The 19,253-nt window shown below is 44.2% G+C and overlaps 1 protein-coding gene across 1 annotated transcript in view; it reads left to right on the top strand.

Annotated features, from left to right (window-relative positions):
* Positions 1-19,253, top strand: part of c39h12orf56 (chromosome 39 C12orf56 homolog) — a 31,625-nt gene that overhangs the window by 1,232 nt on the left and 11,140 nt on the right. The window contains exons 2-3 of the mRNA XM_055905048.1: positions 1,043-1,220; positions 16,853-16,931. Of these exons, the coding sequence (XP_055761023.1) occupies positions 1,043-1,220; positions 16,853-16,931 (257 nt within the window). The remainder of the gene's footprint in view (positions 1-1,042; positions 1,221-16,852; positions 16,932-19,253) is intronic.

Genomic DNA, 19,253 nt, shown 5'->3' with positions numbered 1-19,253 from the left:
CCCACAGGATGGAGATTACACTTCAGGACCAATGGAAGGGTTTAAAATGATCAAACTCCACCCAGCCGGGACACCGGGCGACGCGAAATGAACTCGTCCATTGTCATGCCAAATATTTGCATTATAGCACAAACAGACTGGCTAGAGAACATGGGGCCTTAGCTTGAAACATGTGTGGTGTGTGTTCCTCTTTTTTTTTTATCAAGGAGAGGTGTTTTATTACTACAAAAATGTGTGACTCACGTGTTAACATGTGGGAGAGAGCAGAAGCACATGGGAATCGGAATAGAATACAATAACAGACAGCCTCTAGGTTATAGGTCAAGGGTTAGGGCAAGGAGTTTTTCCTCACTACAGCACTTCATCAGAAAAAAAATACTCTGGGCGCTGTACTTTTAGTGACTGTTGGCCCAAAATAAGTGACTGCAGGCACAAAATAAGCTGGAAATGATATAATCATGGTAAATGAGTGTTACTATACCTGGTCATTATTACCTTTTGTCACTGGTTTCCAGTTTACCAGTTTTTTCCCATCTACAGGCAATGCTGTTTGAATTAGCTCACCCTGCCCCTTTCTCACAGTATAGTCTGCCAGTACAGAAAGGGAGAGAGAGTGTGTACAGTATGTGTGTTTGTGTGTGCGCGAGTGCAATCCCATGTGTTTTTGTGTGTGGGTGTTTCTTTGTGTCTGTGTGTGTGTGTGTGTGACAGTCAGTCAGTAATCAGAGCAAGCTGTTTCCTGTGGCAGAACCAGGAGGAACAAGGCTTCAGCAAGCCAGTGCGGCTGGGAGACTGTCCTTCTACTGTCTCCAGATATTGTTCCCGAATAGTGTCCTCATATATTATCCCTAGAGACCGTTCACATTCACATAATGATTCGGATTCAGATGTAACCTACTGTCCTCGAATGTCATCACAGCTCCCAAGGACCTTCCAGAAACAAAAATGCTGAAACAAAGTTTTAATGAGTGATCACTTCTCTGATCACTTCTGTCAATGATTCTGCTCCAAATAAGACTGCAGTTCTGGTCCTGCTTTCCAGGTCAATGATCTACCAGAGTTCCTCAGTGGCCGGGACCGGGAGCGCTCGCAGCACATTCGTGTGGTCTACGCCACTGCAAAGCCATCTGGGAAGAAAAATGGTCTGCTCAGAGGAGAACCTCGCGTTCCTCCTGTCCCCTCTCCTCGCCAACACTGGCCCATCTCCCCCTCCACGGAAGGTAAAGAACAATGGATTTCTCTCTCTCTCTCTCTCTCTCTCTCTCTCTCTCTCTCTCTCTCTCTCTCTCTCTCTCTCTCTCTCTCTCTTTCTCTCTCTCTCTCTCTCTCTCTCTCTCTCTCTCTCTCTCTCTCTCTCTCTCTCTCTCTCTCTCTCTCTCTGTCTCTGTCTCTGTCTCTATCTCTCTGTCTCTATCTCTCTGTCTCTATCTCTCTGTCTCTCTATCTCTCTATCTCTCTATCTCTCTATCTCTCTCTGTCTCTATCTCTCTCTGTCTCTATCTCTCTGTCTCTATCTCTCTATCTCTCTCTCTCTCTCTCTCTATCTCTCTATCTCTCTCTCTCTCTCTCTCTCTCTCTCTCTCTCTCTCTCAGAATCAGGGTGTGACAGGTGAGTTACACTGTAAAGGGGTTGTCTTGAATTTCATATAACAGTACACCTACTGTAATATACTTGGTAATGAGACACAGTACAATATCATACAATTTACTGTATTATACTGTAAAAAAAGTCAATGCTACCATAATTGGAATTAATTAATAAATGAATGAATGTATTTTACTGTAGGGTCGTTCCATGTCATTTCAGAAAGCTATTACACCCAGCATCTCAAATTGTTTCTTGCATAATTTTTTTGAAATATAATTTGATTTCTGAGAAATGAACCCTATACACTCGTGGGAATTGGTCTATATGTGTCACGCCCTGACCTTAGTTATCTATGTTTTCTGTATTATTTTGGTCAGGTCAGGGTCTGACGAGGGTGGGTATGCGTGTTTTTGTATTGTCTAGGGTTTTTGTATGTCTAGGGGTGTTTGTAAGTCTAGGCATATTGTAGGTCTATGGTGGCCTGAATTGGTTCCCAATCAGAGACAGCTGTTTATCGTTGTCTCTGATTGGGGGTCCTATTTAGGTTGCCATTTTACATTTTGGTTTTGTGGGTAGTTGTCTATGTTTAGTTGCATGTCAGCACTAGTTGTTCATAGTGGCACGTTTGTTTAAGTGTTCTTCGTTTATTAAAAGAAGAATGTATTCCAATCCCGCTGCGCCTTGGTCTCTTCACTACGACGGATGTGACAATATGGATAGGGCTAAATTGTTGAAAGGGAACAGTTTGGAGATAATGGGAAAATGATTGTTATTTTGTTGAGCATAGAAATGAGTCCTAAGTGCATTCAGATGTGTACCGCGGCAAATTTTCTTCACGATAAACACACATAGAAACAACCCAGGGTATGACATGTCATCTTGTAACTGTACATCCAACATAGTGATCATAAATGTTGCCATTGTATATGACATTTGGAAATGTGAAGTCCACATTTTGACTCACAGGGGTTTGGCTTGCTTGTATGACATCAAAAATGTATTATAATCCTCAACGTCTCATCTTTCAAAATACATCGCTTCCTCCTAATTCCCTGCATTTCCCTTGCTCAGACAACAAAACATTTGCAGGGAGGAATAGGGGCAACTTCTTGTCACGCGCGGGGCTCAAGTTCAGAACGTCTCTCAGTCAAAACCCATACAGCACTGTGAAGCTCAGAGCCAGAACTCTGACGTCATGTATAGCATGTTACTGTACATACAGCCACAACGTTCCAATTCAGGCGCTTATTATCAATCAATCAAGTTTATTTTATATAGCCCTTCGTACATCAGCTAATATCTCGAAGTGCTGTACAGAAACACAGCCTAAAACCCCAAACAGCTAGTAATGCAGGTGTAGAAGCACGGTGGCTAGGAAAAACTCCCTAGAAAGGCCAAAACCTAGGAAGAAACCTAGAGAGGAACCAGGCTATGAGGGGTGGCCAGTCCTCTTCTGGCTGTGCCGGGTGGAGATTATAACAGAACTATGCCAAGATGTTCAGAAATGTTCATAAGTGACAAGCATGGTCAAATAATAATCATGAATAATTTTCAGTTGGCTTTTCATAGCCGATCATTAAGAGTTGAAAAACAACATGTCTGGGACTGGTGGCGGTTCCATAACCGCAGGCAGAACAGTTGAAACTGGAATAGCAGCAAGGCCAGGCGGACTGGGGACAGCAAGGAGTCACCACGCCCGGTAGTCCCGACGTATGGTCCTAGGGCTCAGGTCCTCCGAGAGAAAGAAAGAGAGAAGGATAAAATTAGAGAGCCAAGATTTTCAAAATGTTCATAAATGACAAGCATGGTCAAATAATAATCAGGAATAAATCTCAGTTGGCTTTTCATAGCCGATCATTAAGAGTTGAAAACAGCAGGTCTGGGACAGGTAAGGGTTCCGTAACCGCAGGCAGAACAGTTGAAACTGGAATAGCAGCAAGGCCAGGCGGACTGGGGACAGCAAGGAGTCATCATGCCCGGTAGTCCTGACGTATGGTCCTAGGGTTTTAGGTTCTCAGAGAGAGAGAAAGAAAGAGAGAACGAGAGAATTAGAGAGAGCATACTTAAATTCACACAGGACACTGGATAAGACAAGAGAAGTACTCCAGGTATAACCAACTGACCCTAGCCCCCCGACACAAACTACTGCAGCATAAATACTGGAGGCTGAGACAGGAGCGGTCAGGAGACACTGTGGCCCCATCCGAAGATACCCCCGGACAGGGCCAAATAGGAAGGATATAACCCCACCCACTTTGCCAAAGCACAGCCCCCGCACCACTAGAGGGATATCTTCAACCACCAACTTACAATCCTGAGACAAGGCCGAGTATAGCCAACAAAGATCTCCACCACAGCACAAACCAAGGGGGGGTGCCAACCCAGACAGGAAGATCACGTCAGTAACTCAACCCACTCAAGTGACGCACCCCTCCTAGGGACGGCATGAAAGAGCACCACTAAGCCAGTGACTCAGCCCCTGTAATAGGGTTAGAGGCAGAGAATCCCAGTGGAGAGAGGGGAACCGGCCAGGCAGAGACAGCAAGGGCGGTTCGTTGCTCCAGAGCCTTTCCGTTCACCTTCACACTCCTGGGCCAGACTACACTCAATCATATGACCTACTGAAGAGATAAGTCTTCAGTAAAGACTTAAAGGTTGAGACCGAGTCTGCGTCTCTCACATGGGTAGGCAGACTTCCATAAAAATGGAGATCTATAGGAGAAAGCCCTGTCTCCCGCTGTTTGCTTAGAAATTCTAGGGACAATTAGGAGGCCTGCGTCTTGTGACCGTAGCGTACGTATTGGTATGTACGGCAGGACCAACTCGGAAAGATAGGTAGGAGCAAGCCCATGTAACACTTTATAGGTTAACAGTAAAACCTTGAAATCAGCCCTTGCCTTAACAGGAAGCCAGTGTAGGGAAGCTAGCACTGGAGTAATATGATCAAATTTCTTGGTTCTAGTCAGGATTCTAGCAGCCGTATTTAGCACTAACTGAAGTTTATTTAGTACTTTATCCGGGTAGCCGGAAAGTAGAGCATTGCAGTAGTCTAACCTAGAAGTAACAAATGCATGGATTAATTTCAAATGCATGGATTATAACAAATGCATGGATTATTAGTGCCCAAATCTGCCATTTTCAACCCATACAGTATAAGGGTACGAGTGTAAAAGACTAAGCTATTGGATTGCACTCAAATTGATAATTTTCATTTAAAGGATTCATATAATATATAATAAATATAGTACCAAACATCCGATTAGGACCAAACTTCTACCTAACAATGAGTAAGACATGATGAATCCCCTCCCCCAAAAATCTAAAACCCCCCACTGACCCCCCAACACCAATTCTTCTCAAACAACCAGTAAACAGTATCAGTTCTCTATGTCTGGCAAATAGTATGGAGCTGCGGCTCAGTGTAATGTTTCTTCATACTATGTATTGTATTCTCAGTGAATTTGTTGATGTTTGTTTTCCCCTGTTCAGAAAAATTAGTCATTTAGGTTTATCATCATACATCCTGATATTATCAGAGTGAATAATGTGTGAAGATTTCCTCAATGTTTAAGGGATAGAAAATGACATACAGTGCATTCGGAAAGTATTCAGATCACTTTTACCTGCTTGTTGTATTACAGCCTTATTCTGAAGTTGATTAAATCGTTTTTTTTCTTCTCATCAATCTACACACAATAACCCATAATGACAAAGGAAAAACAGGTTTTTAGAAATTTTTGCAAAAAAAGTTATAAAACATAACTGAAATATCACATTTACATAAGTATTCAGACCCTTTATTCAGTACTTTGTTGAAGCACCTTTGGCAGCGATTACAGCCTCGAGTCTTCTTTGGCATGCCGCTACAAGCTTGGCACACCTTTATTTGGGGACTTTCTCCCATTCTTCTCTGCAGATCCTCTCAAGCTCAGTCAGGTTGGATGGGGAGCGTCGCCGCACAGCTATTTTGAGGTCTCTCCAGAGATGTTCGATCGGGTTCAAGTCCAGGCTCTGGCTGGGCCACTCAAGGACATTCAGAGACTTGTCCTGAAGCCATTCCTGCGTTGTCTTGGCTGTGTGCTTAGGGTCATTGTCCTATTGGAAGGTGAACCTTCGCCCCAGTCCGAGATCCAGAGCGCTCTGGAGCAGGTTTTCATCAAGGATCTCGCTGTACTTTGCTCAGTTCATCTTTCCCTTGATCCTGACTAATCTCCCAGTACCTGCCGCTGAAAAACATCCCCACAGCCTGATGCTGCCGCCACCATGCTTCATATTTACATTACATTTAAGTCATTTAGCAGACGCTCTTATCCAGAGCGACTTACAAATTGGAAAGTTCATACATATTCATCCTGGTCCCCCCGTGGGAATTGAACCCTGGTCCCCCCGTGGGAATTGAACCCACAACCCTGGCGTTGCAAGCGCCATGCTCTACCAACTGAGCCACACGGGACCACGGGACCTTCACTGTAGGGATGGTGGCAGGTTTCCTACCAGATATGACACTTGGCATTCAGGCCAAAGAGTTCAATATTGGATTCATCAGACCAGAGAATCTTGTTTCTCATGGTCTGAGAGTCCTTTAGGGGCCTTTTAGCAAACTCCAAGCGGACTGTCATGGTGCCTTTTACTAAGGAGTGGCTTCCGTCTGGCCACTCTACCATAAAGGCCTGATTGGTGGAGTGCTGCAGAGAGGGTTCTCCTTCTTGAAGGTTCTCCCATCTCCACAGAGGATCTCTGGAGCTCTGTCAGAGTGACCATCGGGTTCTTGGTCACCTCCCTGACCAAGGCCCCTCTCCTCCTATTGCTTAATTTGTCCGGGAGGCCAGCTAGTCTTGGTCTTTCCAAACTTCGTTCCATTTAGGAATGATGGAGGCCACTGTGTTGTTGGTGACCTTCAATGCTGCAGACATTTTTTGGTACCCTTCCTCAGATCTGTTCCTCGACACAATCCTGTCTCAGAGCTCTACGGCAATTCCTTCGACTTCCTGGCTTGGTTTTTGTGGGACCTTATATAGACAGGTGTGTGCCTTTCCAAATCATGTTCAATCAATTGAATGTACTACAGGTGGACTCCAATCGAGTTGTAGAAACATCTCAAGGATGATCAATGGAAGCAGGATGCACCTGAGCTCAAGTTCGAGTCTCATATCAAAGGGTCTGAATACGTATGTATTGTTTTGTTTTTACAAATGTGCAAAAATGTCTAAAAACCTGTTTTAGCTTGGGGTATCGTGTGTAGATTGAGTAATTTTTTTAAAAATTCCATTTTAGAATAAGGCTGAAACATAACAAAATGTGAAAGAAGTCAAGGAGTCTGAACACCTTCCGAATGCACTTTATTGGTTTCCTTACTCCACTCGCGTGATACAAGGCAAATTATGTTTACAGGACTGGAATGCCAAAGTAAATGCGTAAAGTGATAAAAACAAATGTATCGAGTTGTGAAGACATTTTATAGATAAAAGGGTAAGTAGCGTATCGTTTTTTAATGTTTGCATGCTTTTCTCCTTCGAGAAAACAGCTGATTCAAAGGGCGGATTATAAAACACTTCTGCGCTACCTGCCGCGAGGATGCTCTTGTGCATCCTCTGTCGAAGTAAGTTATTGAAGAGGGCAGCAGCCTCCTTTGTTTGCCAACTAACGAATTGACACTCTCCTCGATCACTCGACCACTTACCGGTTTACGTTTTATGGAGGAGAGGAGGACGGAGGAGTCGAGAAGAGGACAGACTATCCCAATTGAGAATCTGTCAAGGTATGACAGCAATCCATGGTTTGGCTTTGTATACCTGGCCGGTGTTTCAAACGCTAACCTTTTAGCATTTGTGGCACAAATCCAATGCAAGTCAATGGTACCTATATTAGAATTTTCACACTTCATATCCAAATCATCTATAAGTTACACCATTGATACAGGGCAAAACAGACCAAAAGGACATGGCAATGTAGGTCAATTTATTTGTTTTTTCCATAATTCATTACATGTAAACTTTTCAAATCAAATTTACATGACCTTAAAAAATGAACAATTCAAACAATAAATAATGAATACAACTTAATTTAATCAAATCGCGCAAAACTGAATGCACAAACCACCGCATTTAACGATAGCAAGGTGACAGGGAATATGGTCGAATACAAAGAGTATAGTTATTCCCTCCGTAAGGCAATCAAACAGGCAAAACGTCAGTACAGAGTCAAGAGTCGCAATTCAACGGCTCAGACACGAGACGTATGTGGCAGGGTCTACAGACAAACAAGGATTGCAAAAGGAAAACCAGCCACGTCGCGGACACTGACGTCTTGCTCCCGGACAAGCTAAACACCTTCTTCGCCTGCTTTGGGGATACGACAGTGCCACCGACACGGCCAGCTCCCAAGGACTGTGGGCTCTCGTCCTCGACGAGAGTAAGACATTTAAGTGTGTTAACCCTCGCAAGGCTGCCCGCCCAGACGGTATCCCTAGACACGTCCTCAAAGCTTGCGCAGACCATCTGGCTGGAGTGTTTATGTTTCCGTTTATGTCCCCACTTGCTTCAAGATATCCACCATTGTTCCTGTATCCAAGAAAGCAAAGGTACCTTAACTAAATGACTATTGCCCCGTGCACTCACTTCTGTCATCATGAAGTGTTTTGAGAGGCTGGTAAAGAATCATATCACCTCTATCTCACCTGACACCCTAGACCCACGACAATAAACGTCCCGCCTCCATCCACAAATTATGTAATTGCCATCACACTGCACACTGCCCTATCCCATCTGGACACGAGGAAAACCTATGTAAGAATGCTGTTCATTGACTATAGGTCAACCTTCAACACCGTAGTACCCTCCAAGCTCATCATTAAGCTCGGGGCCCTGGGTGTGAACCCCATTCTGTGCGACCGGGTCCTGGACTATCTGATTGGCCGCCCCCAGGTGGTGAAGGTAGGAAACAACACCTCCACTACGCTGATCCTCAACACAGGTTCCCCACAAGGGTGCATGCTCAGCCCCCTCCTGTCCTCCCTGTTCACACATGACTGCGTGGCCTCGTCCGCCTCCAACTCAGTAACAATCAGTCTGTCAATTTGTCAGCCAGTCAGTTAGTCAGCCATGGTTGGCCTGGTGGAGTGGTTGACGGTGTGTTTGTGTCTTTGTGTTGGGGGAGGGGAAGGGGTGGGTTCTGAACTGGCAGTTGCTGGATGAAAGTGGCAGTTGTGGTTGGTCGGTGCTGTGTCCAGGGTTGGTGCTGAGATCGGGAAAACCTGGGTTGGTGTTGGGTCTAGTGCTGTGGACCTGGTAGAAACAGGAACTGGCGCTGGGTTGGGATCTGTAGAGGGAAGGAAAGACAATGTGAGGAGCAAGCATACACACAAGGGATCCCTAGACCCAAAGGTCAACTTTAAGGTTTAAGGTAATTTGATTTGGTTATTCCAAAAATCATTACAGTTTAAAATGTTCAACAAGTTAAAATTCAATCCATCATTAATAAAACATTAATAAAACATTCCAAATAGTAAACATTTATAGTTATCAATTCAAATTAGGCAAAAAAAATATCAATATATGTCAGTCTGTTCAGTCAGACAATCAGTCAGTCAGTCACAATGTGTCTTTGTGTTGGCGGAGGGGAAGGGCTGGCAGTTACTGAAAGGAATTGGCAGTTGTGGTTGTTCGGTGCTGTGTCCAAAATTGGTGCTTGAGTTGTGGCTTGGACTGGGTACACCTGGGTTGGTACTTCTGTTGGGGACGGGACTGGAAGTTGTGCTGGGACCGGGACTGAGGCCAAGGGTAGGTGCTGGGTCTGGTGCGGGGGACCAGAATTATACAGGAACCAGGAACTATGTCCATGGGCCTGGGCTGGTGTTGGAGCAGGAGCGATGCGGCGGCAAGGCTGGACGCTGGAAGACAGAGGTAGCAAACAGGGCCCAGACCCACAGATGTCTGGGGAAAAGCCTTTTGTTCGGTCTGTGTTGTCAGGACCATGATGATGGATTATTAGGGGGAGGTCCAGGTTTGGTGTTGGCTATATCATTGCAGATTTGTATGAGAGCCTCTTGCAGGTCATTTGTGTTGGGTGGTTCTTGGCTCTTCACTGGTCTTAACATGCCTCCCCACTGACTTCCTGGTGAAACCCTGTACTGTCTTGGTGGTGGAATGGGTGATGCTGGGAGGGGTGAAGGTGGTTCGGAGGGTCCGAGGGGGGGAGGTGGTGTGATGAGTGGTCTGGGGTGTTGAGTTTGCTGGCGTCGGGGTTTAGGTTCTGGAGTGGTCTTTTGGTCTGGTCTCTTGTTGTTCTGTTGTTTATCTGGTCTTTTCCGTTTGGTAATTTTTGTCCAGTTTGGGTCGTCGTCAACCTTTTAAGAACTGGAGTTGTGTGGTGAGGGGGTCTTCCGGTTGTATGACCTCTCTCGAAACCGGCTTCACTTTGACCAGGGGTTTGGCGGGGATGGAGGTGGCAAGGAAGGGATTCATTGGGGGTGCAACGTTAGAAGTACCTTCAGGGATGGCGGCTGTTTCTGGCACGTCTTGGGGGGTGACAGGGATGGGAGCTGTTTCTGACACGTCTTGGGTGGTTGGTTGGGCGTTCTTTGTGGAAAGGTCTGGGTCTTCATTGCTGTTGTCTGATGGTGGGGGGGTTGGTGGGTTTGCGATCTGGGTTGGTGGCATTGGCCCTTGCCCTGCCGGTGCAAGAACTGGGTAGGTTCTGAAGAAATGGCCCCGTGGAGGTACAGTCGAAGCGGGGGTATGCTCGGTGGTAGTATTTACAGATCTTGCAGATGATGACTGTGCAGGATGCGGCCAGATGGCCCAGTTGGCCGCAGTTCCTACAAGGTTTGGGCATGCCGTAGTAGTGGACGGAGCCCCTGTTTTTTCCCAGCGTGATGGTGCTGGGGTTGCGTCCAGGCCACTCCTAGCCACTGACCTGAGTGTGGCAAACCTGCTTAACCAAACTTGTATGTCGTAGTCCTGAATGCATTCATTGTGAAACTGTACTGTAACTACCTTGGATGTATTGTTGAAGAGGGGGGTATAATCTGAGTTTGTTAAAAAAGGGCTGTATCTTTGCAGTTTCTGAATTTTGACCAAAACTGTTCTAGTAACTGGGGCTCTTGAAACTGGCTTCAGTTATTTATGTCATATTAGCTACTTTGGACATGTTTACCAAACGCCAAACCCAAAGCGCGTCCACTACCGTCCACTATAACGTGACGAAATGTCCAAAAGTTCCGTTACAGTCAGTAGAAACATGTCAAACGATGTACTGAATCAATCTTTAGAATGTTGTTAACATACATCTTGAATAACGTTCCAACCGGAGAATTTCATCGACTTCAGTTGACCGATGGAATGGAGCTGACTCTCACGTGAACGCGCGTGTTCAATGCGTGATCACCTCCTGCCAGAGCTCACTAATTCCTGTCTCCTTCGGCCCCCCTTCACATTAGATTCATCAGACAAAATTCTATTGACTGTTGACATCTAGTGGAAGCCGTAGGAAGTGAAAACTCATCAATATCTTTCTGTGATTTCAATGAGAGCTTGGTTGAAAATTGGCACCCCCAGAAAAAATACAAACAGGAAGTGGAACTTCTCAGATTTTTGCCTGCCATGTGAGTTCTGTTATACTCACAGACATAATTCTAACAGTTTTAGAAACTTCAGAGTGTTATCTATCCAATATGAATAATAATATGCATATATTAGCAACTGGGAATGAGGAGCAGGCTGTTTAATATGGGCACCTCTGTACACCTTTCATCCAAGCTACTCAATACTGCCCCTTCAGCCATAAGAAGATAACCACATAACGGTTAAATTGATACAGCATTCTCGCTCATGGGTGCACAAATGTAGCCTCTTACAAGGCACGCCTCAAAATATGTTAATGAGCCAGAAACAAGCATACCATGCACCTGCTAATGGTCAAAAGGTTTTTGGAACTCTAAAGATACGGTACTGTATTCTGTGGGGTCAGGGGCGAAAATCTGATATCAACCTTGGAGGGGACAATTACATGACATTTTCTCAGGAGCAATTCCTGAGGGGGACACCAAAAGTAGTGCTGTAACACAGCCTACGTTGTAATATGTTAAATGTATATTGAGGAACCATAATCACTACTACTGGATAATTGATAGGTACAGTAGTTAACTGAAGGGTTGTCCCAACTTGTTTAAATCATTATAATACTACTACTAATAATAGTTATAGCAGTGTTCCTTATCAGTCCAGTATGTATGCAGGTATTCGTACTTACAACCAGCAATATCAAGAAAGGCCAGTAGGCGCAATGGTACTGTACACTGTATGGGTGTAGTTTTCATAAATACAATGAACATGGTGTGATCTCATCGTAAATAATCTCCATTGAGAACCATCGGAGACCAGTTGGTCTCCGTATTGAATTGACCTTTTAATTTGACTTTGTGATACATTTATATAGTCATTAAATATGTGCACCTGGCCTGAGTCTTCTACAATATCTTTACAAGAACAAAAAGCTTAAAATAAGTACAGTTCTAAAAGCAAAATAACTACTTCAATGAAAAACCCAAATAAATCAAACAAAATATCTTTCAGTCAGTGTCTCAACTCTTCAAACAGCAGCTATGGACAAGTATGTCACACAAAGTATGCAATTTTAAATAAAATAACATGAAATAAATAATTTGTAAGTGTACTGTCATGTACTAAAAACTGAAAACTACTAAACAAAAGAACAAATATCAATTACACCAGGGGTTCTCAAACAGGGATCCATGGACTAATTGCAAGGGGTCCGTGAAATAAAATAAAGTGTAATGAACGTATTCAGTACCACAAGGTTTCCAGTAAGTTTACATATAATATAGAGGGGGTGGAGGTCCCTGAGGACCGCTCAAAACCTTGCCTGCCTTGCCTCAAAATATGCAGGGGTTCCAGTACCCAAAAAAGGTTGAGAACCACTGCTATACACACTACTGATCAAAAGAACCGAACATATGTTTGCGGGTTTCAATGGATCCAACAAATTGCTGGCAGATATTTTCCCTCTTGAGACTGTCCAGCCTGTCTTTATGTACATTACAGACAACTACGCCGTTCAGTCTCATTTGGCCCATGCTGGCCCGTAGCCAAGTCTTTAACCTGCGGAGTGCACTGAAACTCCTCTCAGCCTCACATGAACACACTGGCACCACAAACAAAATTCTGATCAGCACCTCAACTTGGTCAAACAACCCCCGCACCTCCACTGGAAGCCTCCTGAGGACCTCTGCTGCCTCTCAACTGCTGCTACAGGGGTATTTGTTGTGAAAGAGAGGGATCTGCACTGAAAGAGAATCTATGTTCAGCTCAGGGTACTGATCTAGAGACTCATCCAACTCGCCCGTGAGAAGCGCTCTTTCCAACTTTTGCAGGACGTTTAGACTGTCCTGGTCAAAACGGTCGCCAAACTGAACCTCCACACCATCCAACACTTAAAAAAATTCTGCCCTATAGTGATCCAATGCTTTGCCAGCAAATCGTCTTGAGTGCGTCTCAATGGATTCAATGGATTCAATAGATTCAATCAAAGTTGTTGCTTTCTCATACAGTGCAAGGTAGCTTTCGTCATTTCTCTTGCCCCTAAGAGATGACCGCACACACTCGACTGCAGCCTGCATACCAGAGACAGGGTGTCGGAGACAACAGGCGAGTCCTCGTGAGGGACAAGGTCATGGTCAACATAACGCAGACAGACACTCTCCTGTTCAGCACCAGAGACATCTTGAGTACCATCAACAATTAATGAAAATTGTACAATCGGAAGAGACCTAATCTCAGCTGCAATGCCTCGAATGACTGTATTGGCCATGATGTTCAGAATTTCATTCTGTGCTTTGGGGCCTGTGTACATTGTGGCACGCTCTGTTAACCACTTCAGTAAAATGGGATCATCCTCTTCTGCCCTGAGTTTCAAAAGCTGGTATAAATTCCCACTGTCATCCGTGTGGCCTCTAAAGGCTTGTCCCTGTCTTACTTCATGCCGCACCGAACTAACAATTTTCATCAAGCAATGCCTGCTGTTTAACCCACGCGCTGGATAACTGGACACTGATTGGATTTAACTGGTGTGCTGTTACAGTTACAAAGTGGCGGTGGGTTTGGCAGTTTTGATGTGCTGTGAATTTTTCAATGGCTTTTCTCCAGTTCCTAAATCCTGCACTAATGAAGGCAGCATCTGCTCTTTGGCCAAAAGATGGCTGGCTTGAAAACCCTTGGCTACAGTGAAAACACAACACTCCTTTTATTGATGGATTATAATGTAGCCAGGGGAAATCGCGAAACCATCTCTCTTGAAACGTCAACACTCTGTTGGCAAGAGTTTGCGGTTCTATAAATTGTGGGTGTGGCTGATATGGTTTTGTGCCATCACTGAGGTAACTGGACGATGCTGTGCCACTGTCCCCTATACTGGTGCTGCTGGCAACAAGGGTGACACCTGGTCCTGCCGTGGCTGTGACACTGTCCTCTGAAGTCTCTCTCCTTGGCTCTTTCCCTTTCACCACCCTCACTGACTCACAGTCTGACTCCTAGAAAAGAAATAAGGTGTTTGCTGTACTCCTAACTACCGGTACCCAAAACTACACAATTAATCACAACAGCAATACCATTGCCTTTAACAAATCTTAGTTTAGTCACCAGTTTAAGTTGAGAGTGGGGGTATCCATGGCATTTTCCAATTATGTCCCTATTTTACAAATCAAAAAAATTGAGAACCTTTCATAATGTTGCCAAACAAAGACTCAACAAACTTACCTGAGACTCCCTGTCTCTGCCAGTCTGTCCCTGCATATCTGTCCCCAACTCAGCTGTCTGTGTGCCATCTGTTGCCTGCTCTGCCTAATGACATCATTGTGAAACATTTCCATTAGCATTTCACTTCTTTCTTATGAACATTTTATCAACTAGTCTTTGAGATATTAGGCTACTAGAGTTCTTACCGTGCTTCTACACCTGCATTCTAGCTGTTTGGGGTTTTAGGCTGGGTTTCTGTACAGCACTTCGAGATATTATCTGATGTACGAAGGGCTATATAAAATAAAATTGATTGATTGATTGATTGATTGACTTTGCGTTTTGGTGTACTGAAAAATACTCTGATGTCCGTCTTTTTACTTTTTTCTGACATTTTTCTACCTGACTGGCTGGCTGGCCGGTCTAGCTGCACACACACACATTTACACAACACATGCTGCAACCTTTTGTAATTTTAACATAGTTTGTTTCATATTGGCTAGCTTCCAACAATAGCTGAATTTGCAAAGCTAGCGAGCACCAATTCCGTTTCTGTGGTGTTTGCTATAATCTTTGCTACCTGGTTAAATAAAGGTGAAAAAAAATAAAAAATCACTAGCGACAATTTAGCTTTTGCAACGAGACCATTAAATATATTTAAGACAATGGTATAAGAGAGTGTAGTTCTGTTCAGTTTGGACTTCAGTTTATCGCTAACCTTATCACAGGGACTTTGAAGCACTACAGCTGCATGCTAATCTTGGAATAAACTGACGATAGCAAATATTCCATCTTTGACGACGCCACATAAATGGAATAGGTACTAGCTAGCTTGATAGTTAATGTTTGCTTTAGTTTGCGCGTTAGCTCTGCAAATTCAGCTAGTGTGTGAACCCTGCAACATTAGAAAAATATATACATTGCTGTGGCGCAATTGACTGAATTACCTCACGTCAGTTACGTACATCGAGTGCCTTTCGGACAGTAGATACGAACCCTCTATTACCTTGCAAGCTAAAGAACTGGCAGTGGATCAAACCATCGTGAGGCAAAGGGCGGGGGGGTCGCAATCTTGTGAAACTTAAAAACGCGCTATTAAGTGTCTATAATCAGCACAAGTGCTTTCATTGCGTATTATTAATATTATTGAAATTACATAGTTATGTTTACAGTGATATATTGGGGGGGACAAGTCATATTTTTCCCAGGATGGGGGGGTCGTGTCCCCCCTGGGATTTCCGCCTATGTGTGGGGTGCAATACAGCAATTCTTTCCCCGCAATGCACCATCATTTGTATGCTGCAGTAAAACAATTCTGAGTATTTGACTGATGCTAATAGCCCAAATTACCATATAAATTATAGTTTTTCATTACATTGCTCTGTCTGTCATACTCCAGCCTATCTGCACCGTTAAATCCTCACATCCCTCTGCTGTAAGCTTCTTAAACCCTATAGCATTGACATACCATATGTTTGCTAACAGAGAGGTAGTCTCTCTCTCCCTGCCATGCATCCACCTGCCCTACAGCCAACTGCCTTCTGCCCTGACCTGGGTTAGGCTGCCTTTGGCTGGATTGGGCTGCATGTGCCAGGGGCTTACCTGTGTAAGGGTTAGGAGTTTACGTATCAGTGAAAGTGTGATGCTTAGGCACACACACACACACACACACACACACACACACACACACACACACACACACACACACACACACACACACACACACACACACACACACACACACACACACACACACACACACACACACACACACACACACACACACACACGGGCAGAAGAGCATGACTTCATCAGGCTAACTCTCATTGCAAGGAATCTTTCGGCTTAGGTTTTGTGAGAACTTTACACAAAATCCTCTCACACACAAGAAGCTATCTGGCACCTTGTAAAGGAATTCACATTATCCTCTCTGACACGTCACTGTCACTTGTGCTACATTCCCAAAGCCTGTTGTCTCCAAAGACATGAGAAATTCCTTCTCCACACACCCTCTCTCCCCCTCCATCTTTCTTTCTCTCCTCTTTCCCTCTCTCTTTTTCTCTCTGCCTCCTCTCTCTTTTTCTCTCTGTTTCCTCTCTCTTTCTCAGCCTCCATCTGCCTTCTTCTTTCTTTTTCAGTCTACCTTCCTCTCTCTCTCATTCTGCCCATTCGACAACTGTTTACCAGTTAGGTATACATTACCGGGTCTCGTCAATGTTAGGGCTTCCAATTACATAGTGATCTCATAAACCTCTCTACATCCTTCTCCCCTCTCTCTGTCCCTCTCACTCTCCCCCTACTCTGTCTCTCTCCCCATCTCTCTCTGTTCCTCTCACTCTCCCCCTACTCTGTCTCTCTCCCCATCTCTCTCTGTCCCTCTCACTCTCCCCCTACTCTGTCTCTCTCCCCATCTCTCTCTGTCCCTCTCACTCTCCCCCTACTCTGTCTCTCTCCCCATCTCTCTCTGTCCCTCTCACTCTCCCCCTACTCTGTCTCTCTCCCCGTCTCTCTCAAGGTGTTGGTGGTACTCTCCTGTCGACCCGCTCAGAACCCCCAGATAGAGACGGGTGGAACGTCTCCCCTGTCCCCACGAGGTGAGACCTGCTGTCCATTCCCATTCAACAGCCATGACGCTCTTCAGCCCCATTCAGTCCCAGTCAGTCCCCTGCCTTACGGTCCCCTTTGAAAAGGTCTTATCTCTGTCTTCCAGGCTGACGCTGGCTATAGGGCTTTTTCTGCATTATACAGAGAGATCCCATTATCCTACTGTTACAGGAGACATTCAGTCTGTCAATCCAACACAGGTCAGGCCATGGACCATCATGAGACAGACTGCAGGCCTGACTATGGTTCTGTGGTTTCACAGACAGTCTGGTTTATTTACTGTCTAATCCTTTCTTAGTGGTAGCATGTGACATGGGTACATGAGCTGCAACACCACGGCCAACACAGATAGTCAGAGAGACGCCTTGTGTGTTTGCGTAGGCAGGTGGGGCTGTGTTGAGCCATAGGCAACTTGGCAACAGCGGTATGTACCGATATGAATTACAATACTATCTACACCCCTTACTGTAACTTTTTCCACATTTTGTTGTGTTAGTCTGAATTTTAAATGGATTAAATTGAAATGTTGTGTCACTGATCTAGACACAATACCCCATAGTGTCAAAGTGGAATTTTATTTTCATATTTGTTTACAAATTAATAAAAAATGAAAAGCTGAAATGTCTTGAGTCAAGAAGTATTCAACCCCTTTGTTATGGCAAGACTAAATAAATGCAGGAGTAAACATTTGCTTAACAGGTCACATAGTAAGTTGCATGGACTATAGTGGTTAGTGGTTAAGGTGATTTTTGAATGACTACCCCATCTCTGTACACACATACAATTATCTGTAAGATCCCTCAGTCGAGAAGTGAATTTCAAGCACATATTCAACCACAAAGACCAGAAAGGTTTTCTAATGCCTCGCAAAGAAGGGCACCTATTGGTAGATGGGTGAAAAAAAAGAAGCAGACACTGAATATCCCTTTGAGCAATTACGCTTTGGATGGTGTAACAATACACCTAGTCACTACAAAGATACAGGCGTCCTTCCTAACTCAGTTGCCGGAGAGGAAGGAAACCGCTCAGGGATTTCACCATGAGGCCAATGGTGACTTTAAAACAGTTACTGTAACGGCATTCCTCCTCCTCTTCATCTTCGGAAGAGGAGGAGTATTGAGGGAACCAAGGCGCAGCGTAGTGAAATGACATATTTATTGAAAAAAAACACGAACTTGATTAAACTAACAAAAACAACAAACGGTGTAGACAGACCTAGACGACGTACTTACATAAAACAAGAAAAACGCACGAATAGGAACATAGGCAACACAAACCGAACAAACCGTAAACAGTCCCGCGTGGTGTACAGACACAGACACGGAAGACAATCACCCACAACGAACACTGTGACAACGCCTACCTAAATATGACTCTTAATTAGAGGAACGCCAAACACCTGCCTCTAATTAAGAGCCATACCAGGCAACCCAAAAACCAACACAGAAACAGAAAACATAGAATGCCCACCCAACCTCACGTCCTGACCAACTAACACACATAAACTAACAGAAATAGGTCAGGAACGTGACAGTTACAGTGTAGTAAGTACAACAACATTGTAATTACTCCACAATACTAACCTAAATGACTGAGTGAAAAGAAGGAAGCCTGTACAGAATAAAAATATTCCAAAACATGCATCCTGTTTGCAATAAGGCACTATAGTAACACTGCAAAAAACGTTTTGTCCTGAATACAAAGCGTTATGTTTGGGGAAAATCCAACACAACACATCACTGAGTGCCACTCTAAATATTTTGCAACATGTTGTGGCTGCATCATGTTATGGGTATGCTTGTCATCGGCAAGGACTAGCAAGTTTTTTAAACAAAAATAAATAGAATAGAGCTAAGCACAGTCAAAATCCTAGAGAAAAACCTGGTTCAGCCTGCTTTCCAACAGACACTGGGAAACAGATTTGCTTTTCAGCAGGACAATAACCTAAATACAAGGCCAAATATACACTGGAGTAGCTTACCAAGACAGCATTGAATGTTTCTGAGTTAGCTAGTTACAGTTGTAACTTAAATCGGCTTAAAAATCTATGGTAAGACTTAAAAATGGCTGTCTAGCAATGATCAACAATCAACTTGACAGAGCTTAAAGAATTTACAAAAGAATAATGGGCAAATATCGTACAATCCCGGTATGCCATTCATGCTCTTAGAGACTTACCCAAAAACACTCACAGCTGTGATCATTGCCAAAGGTGATTCTAACATGTATTGACTCAGGGGGTTGAATACTTATCTAATCATATAATTTTACCTTGACATTACAGAGTATTGTGTTTGGATCATTGACCAAAA

Source organism: Salvelinus fontinalis, chromosome 39, assembly GCF_029448725.1.
Source record: "Salvelinus fontinalis isolate EN_2023a chromosome 39, ASM2944872v1, whole genome shotgun sequence".
Lineage (NCBI taxonomy): Eukaryota > Metazoa > Chordata > Actinopteri > Salmoniformes > Salmonidae > Salvelinus > Salvelinus fontinalis.
The sequence above is the reverse complement of the archived record's forward strand: the minus strand, read 5'-3'. Positions and strand labels throughout refer to the sequence as shown.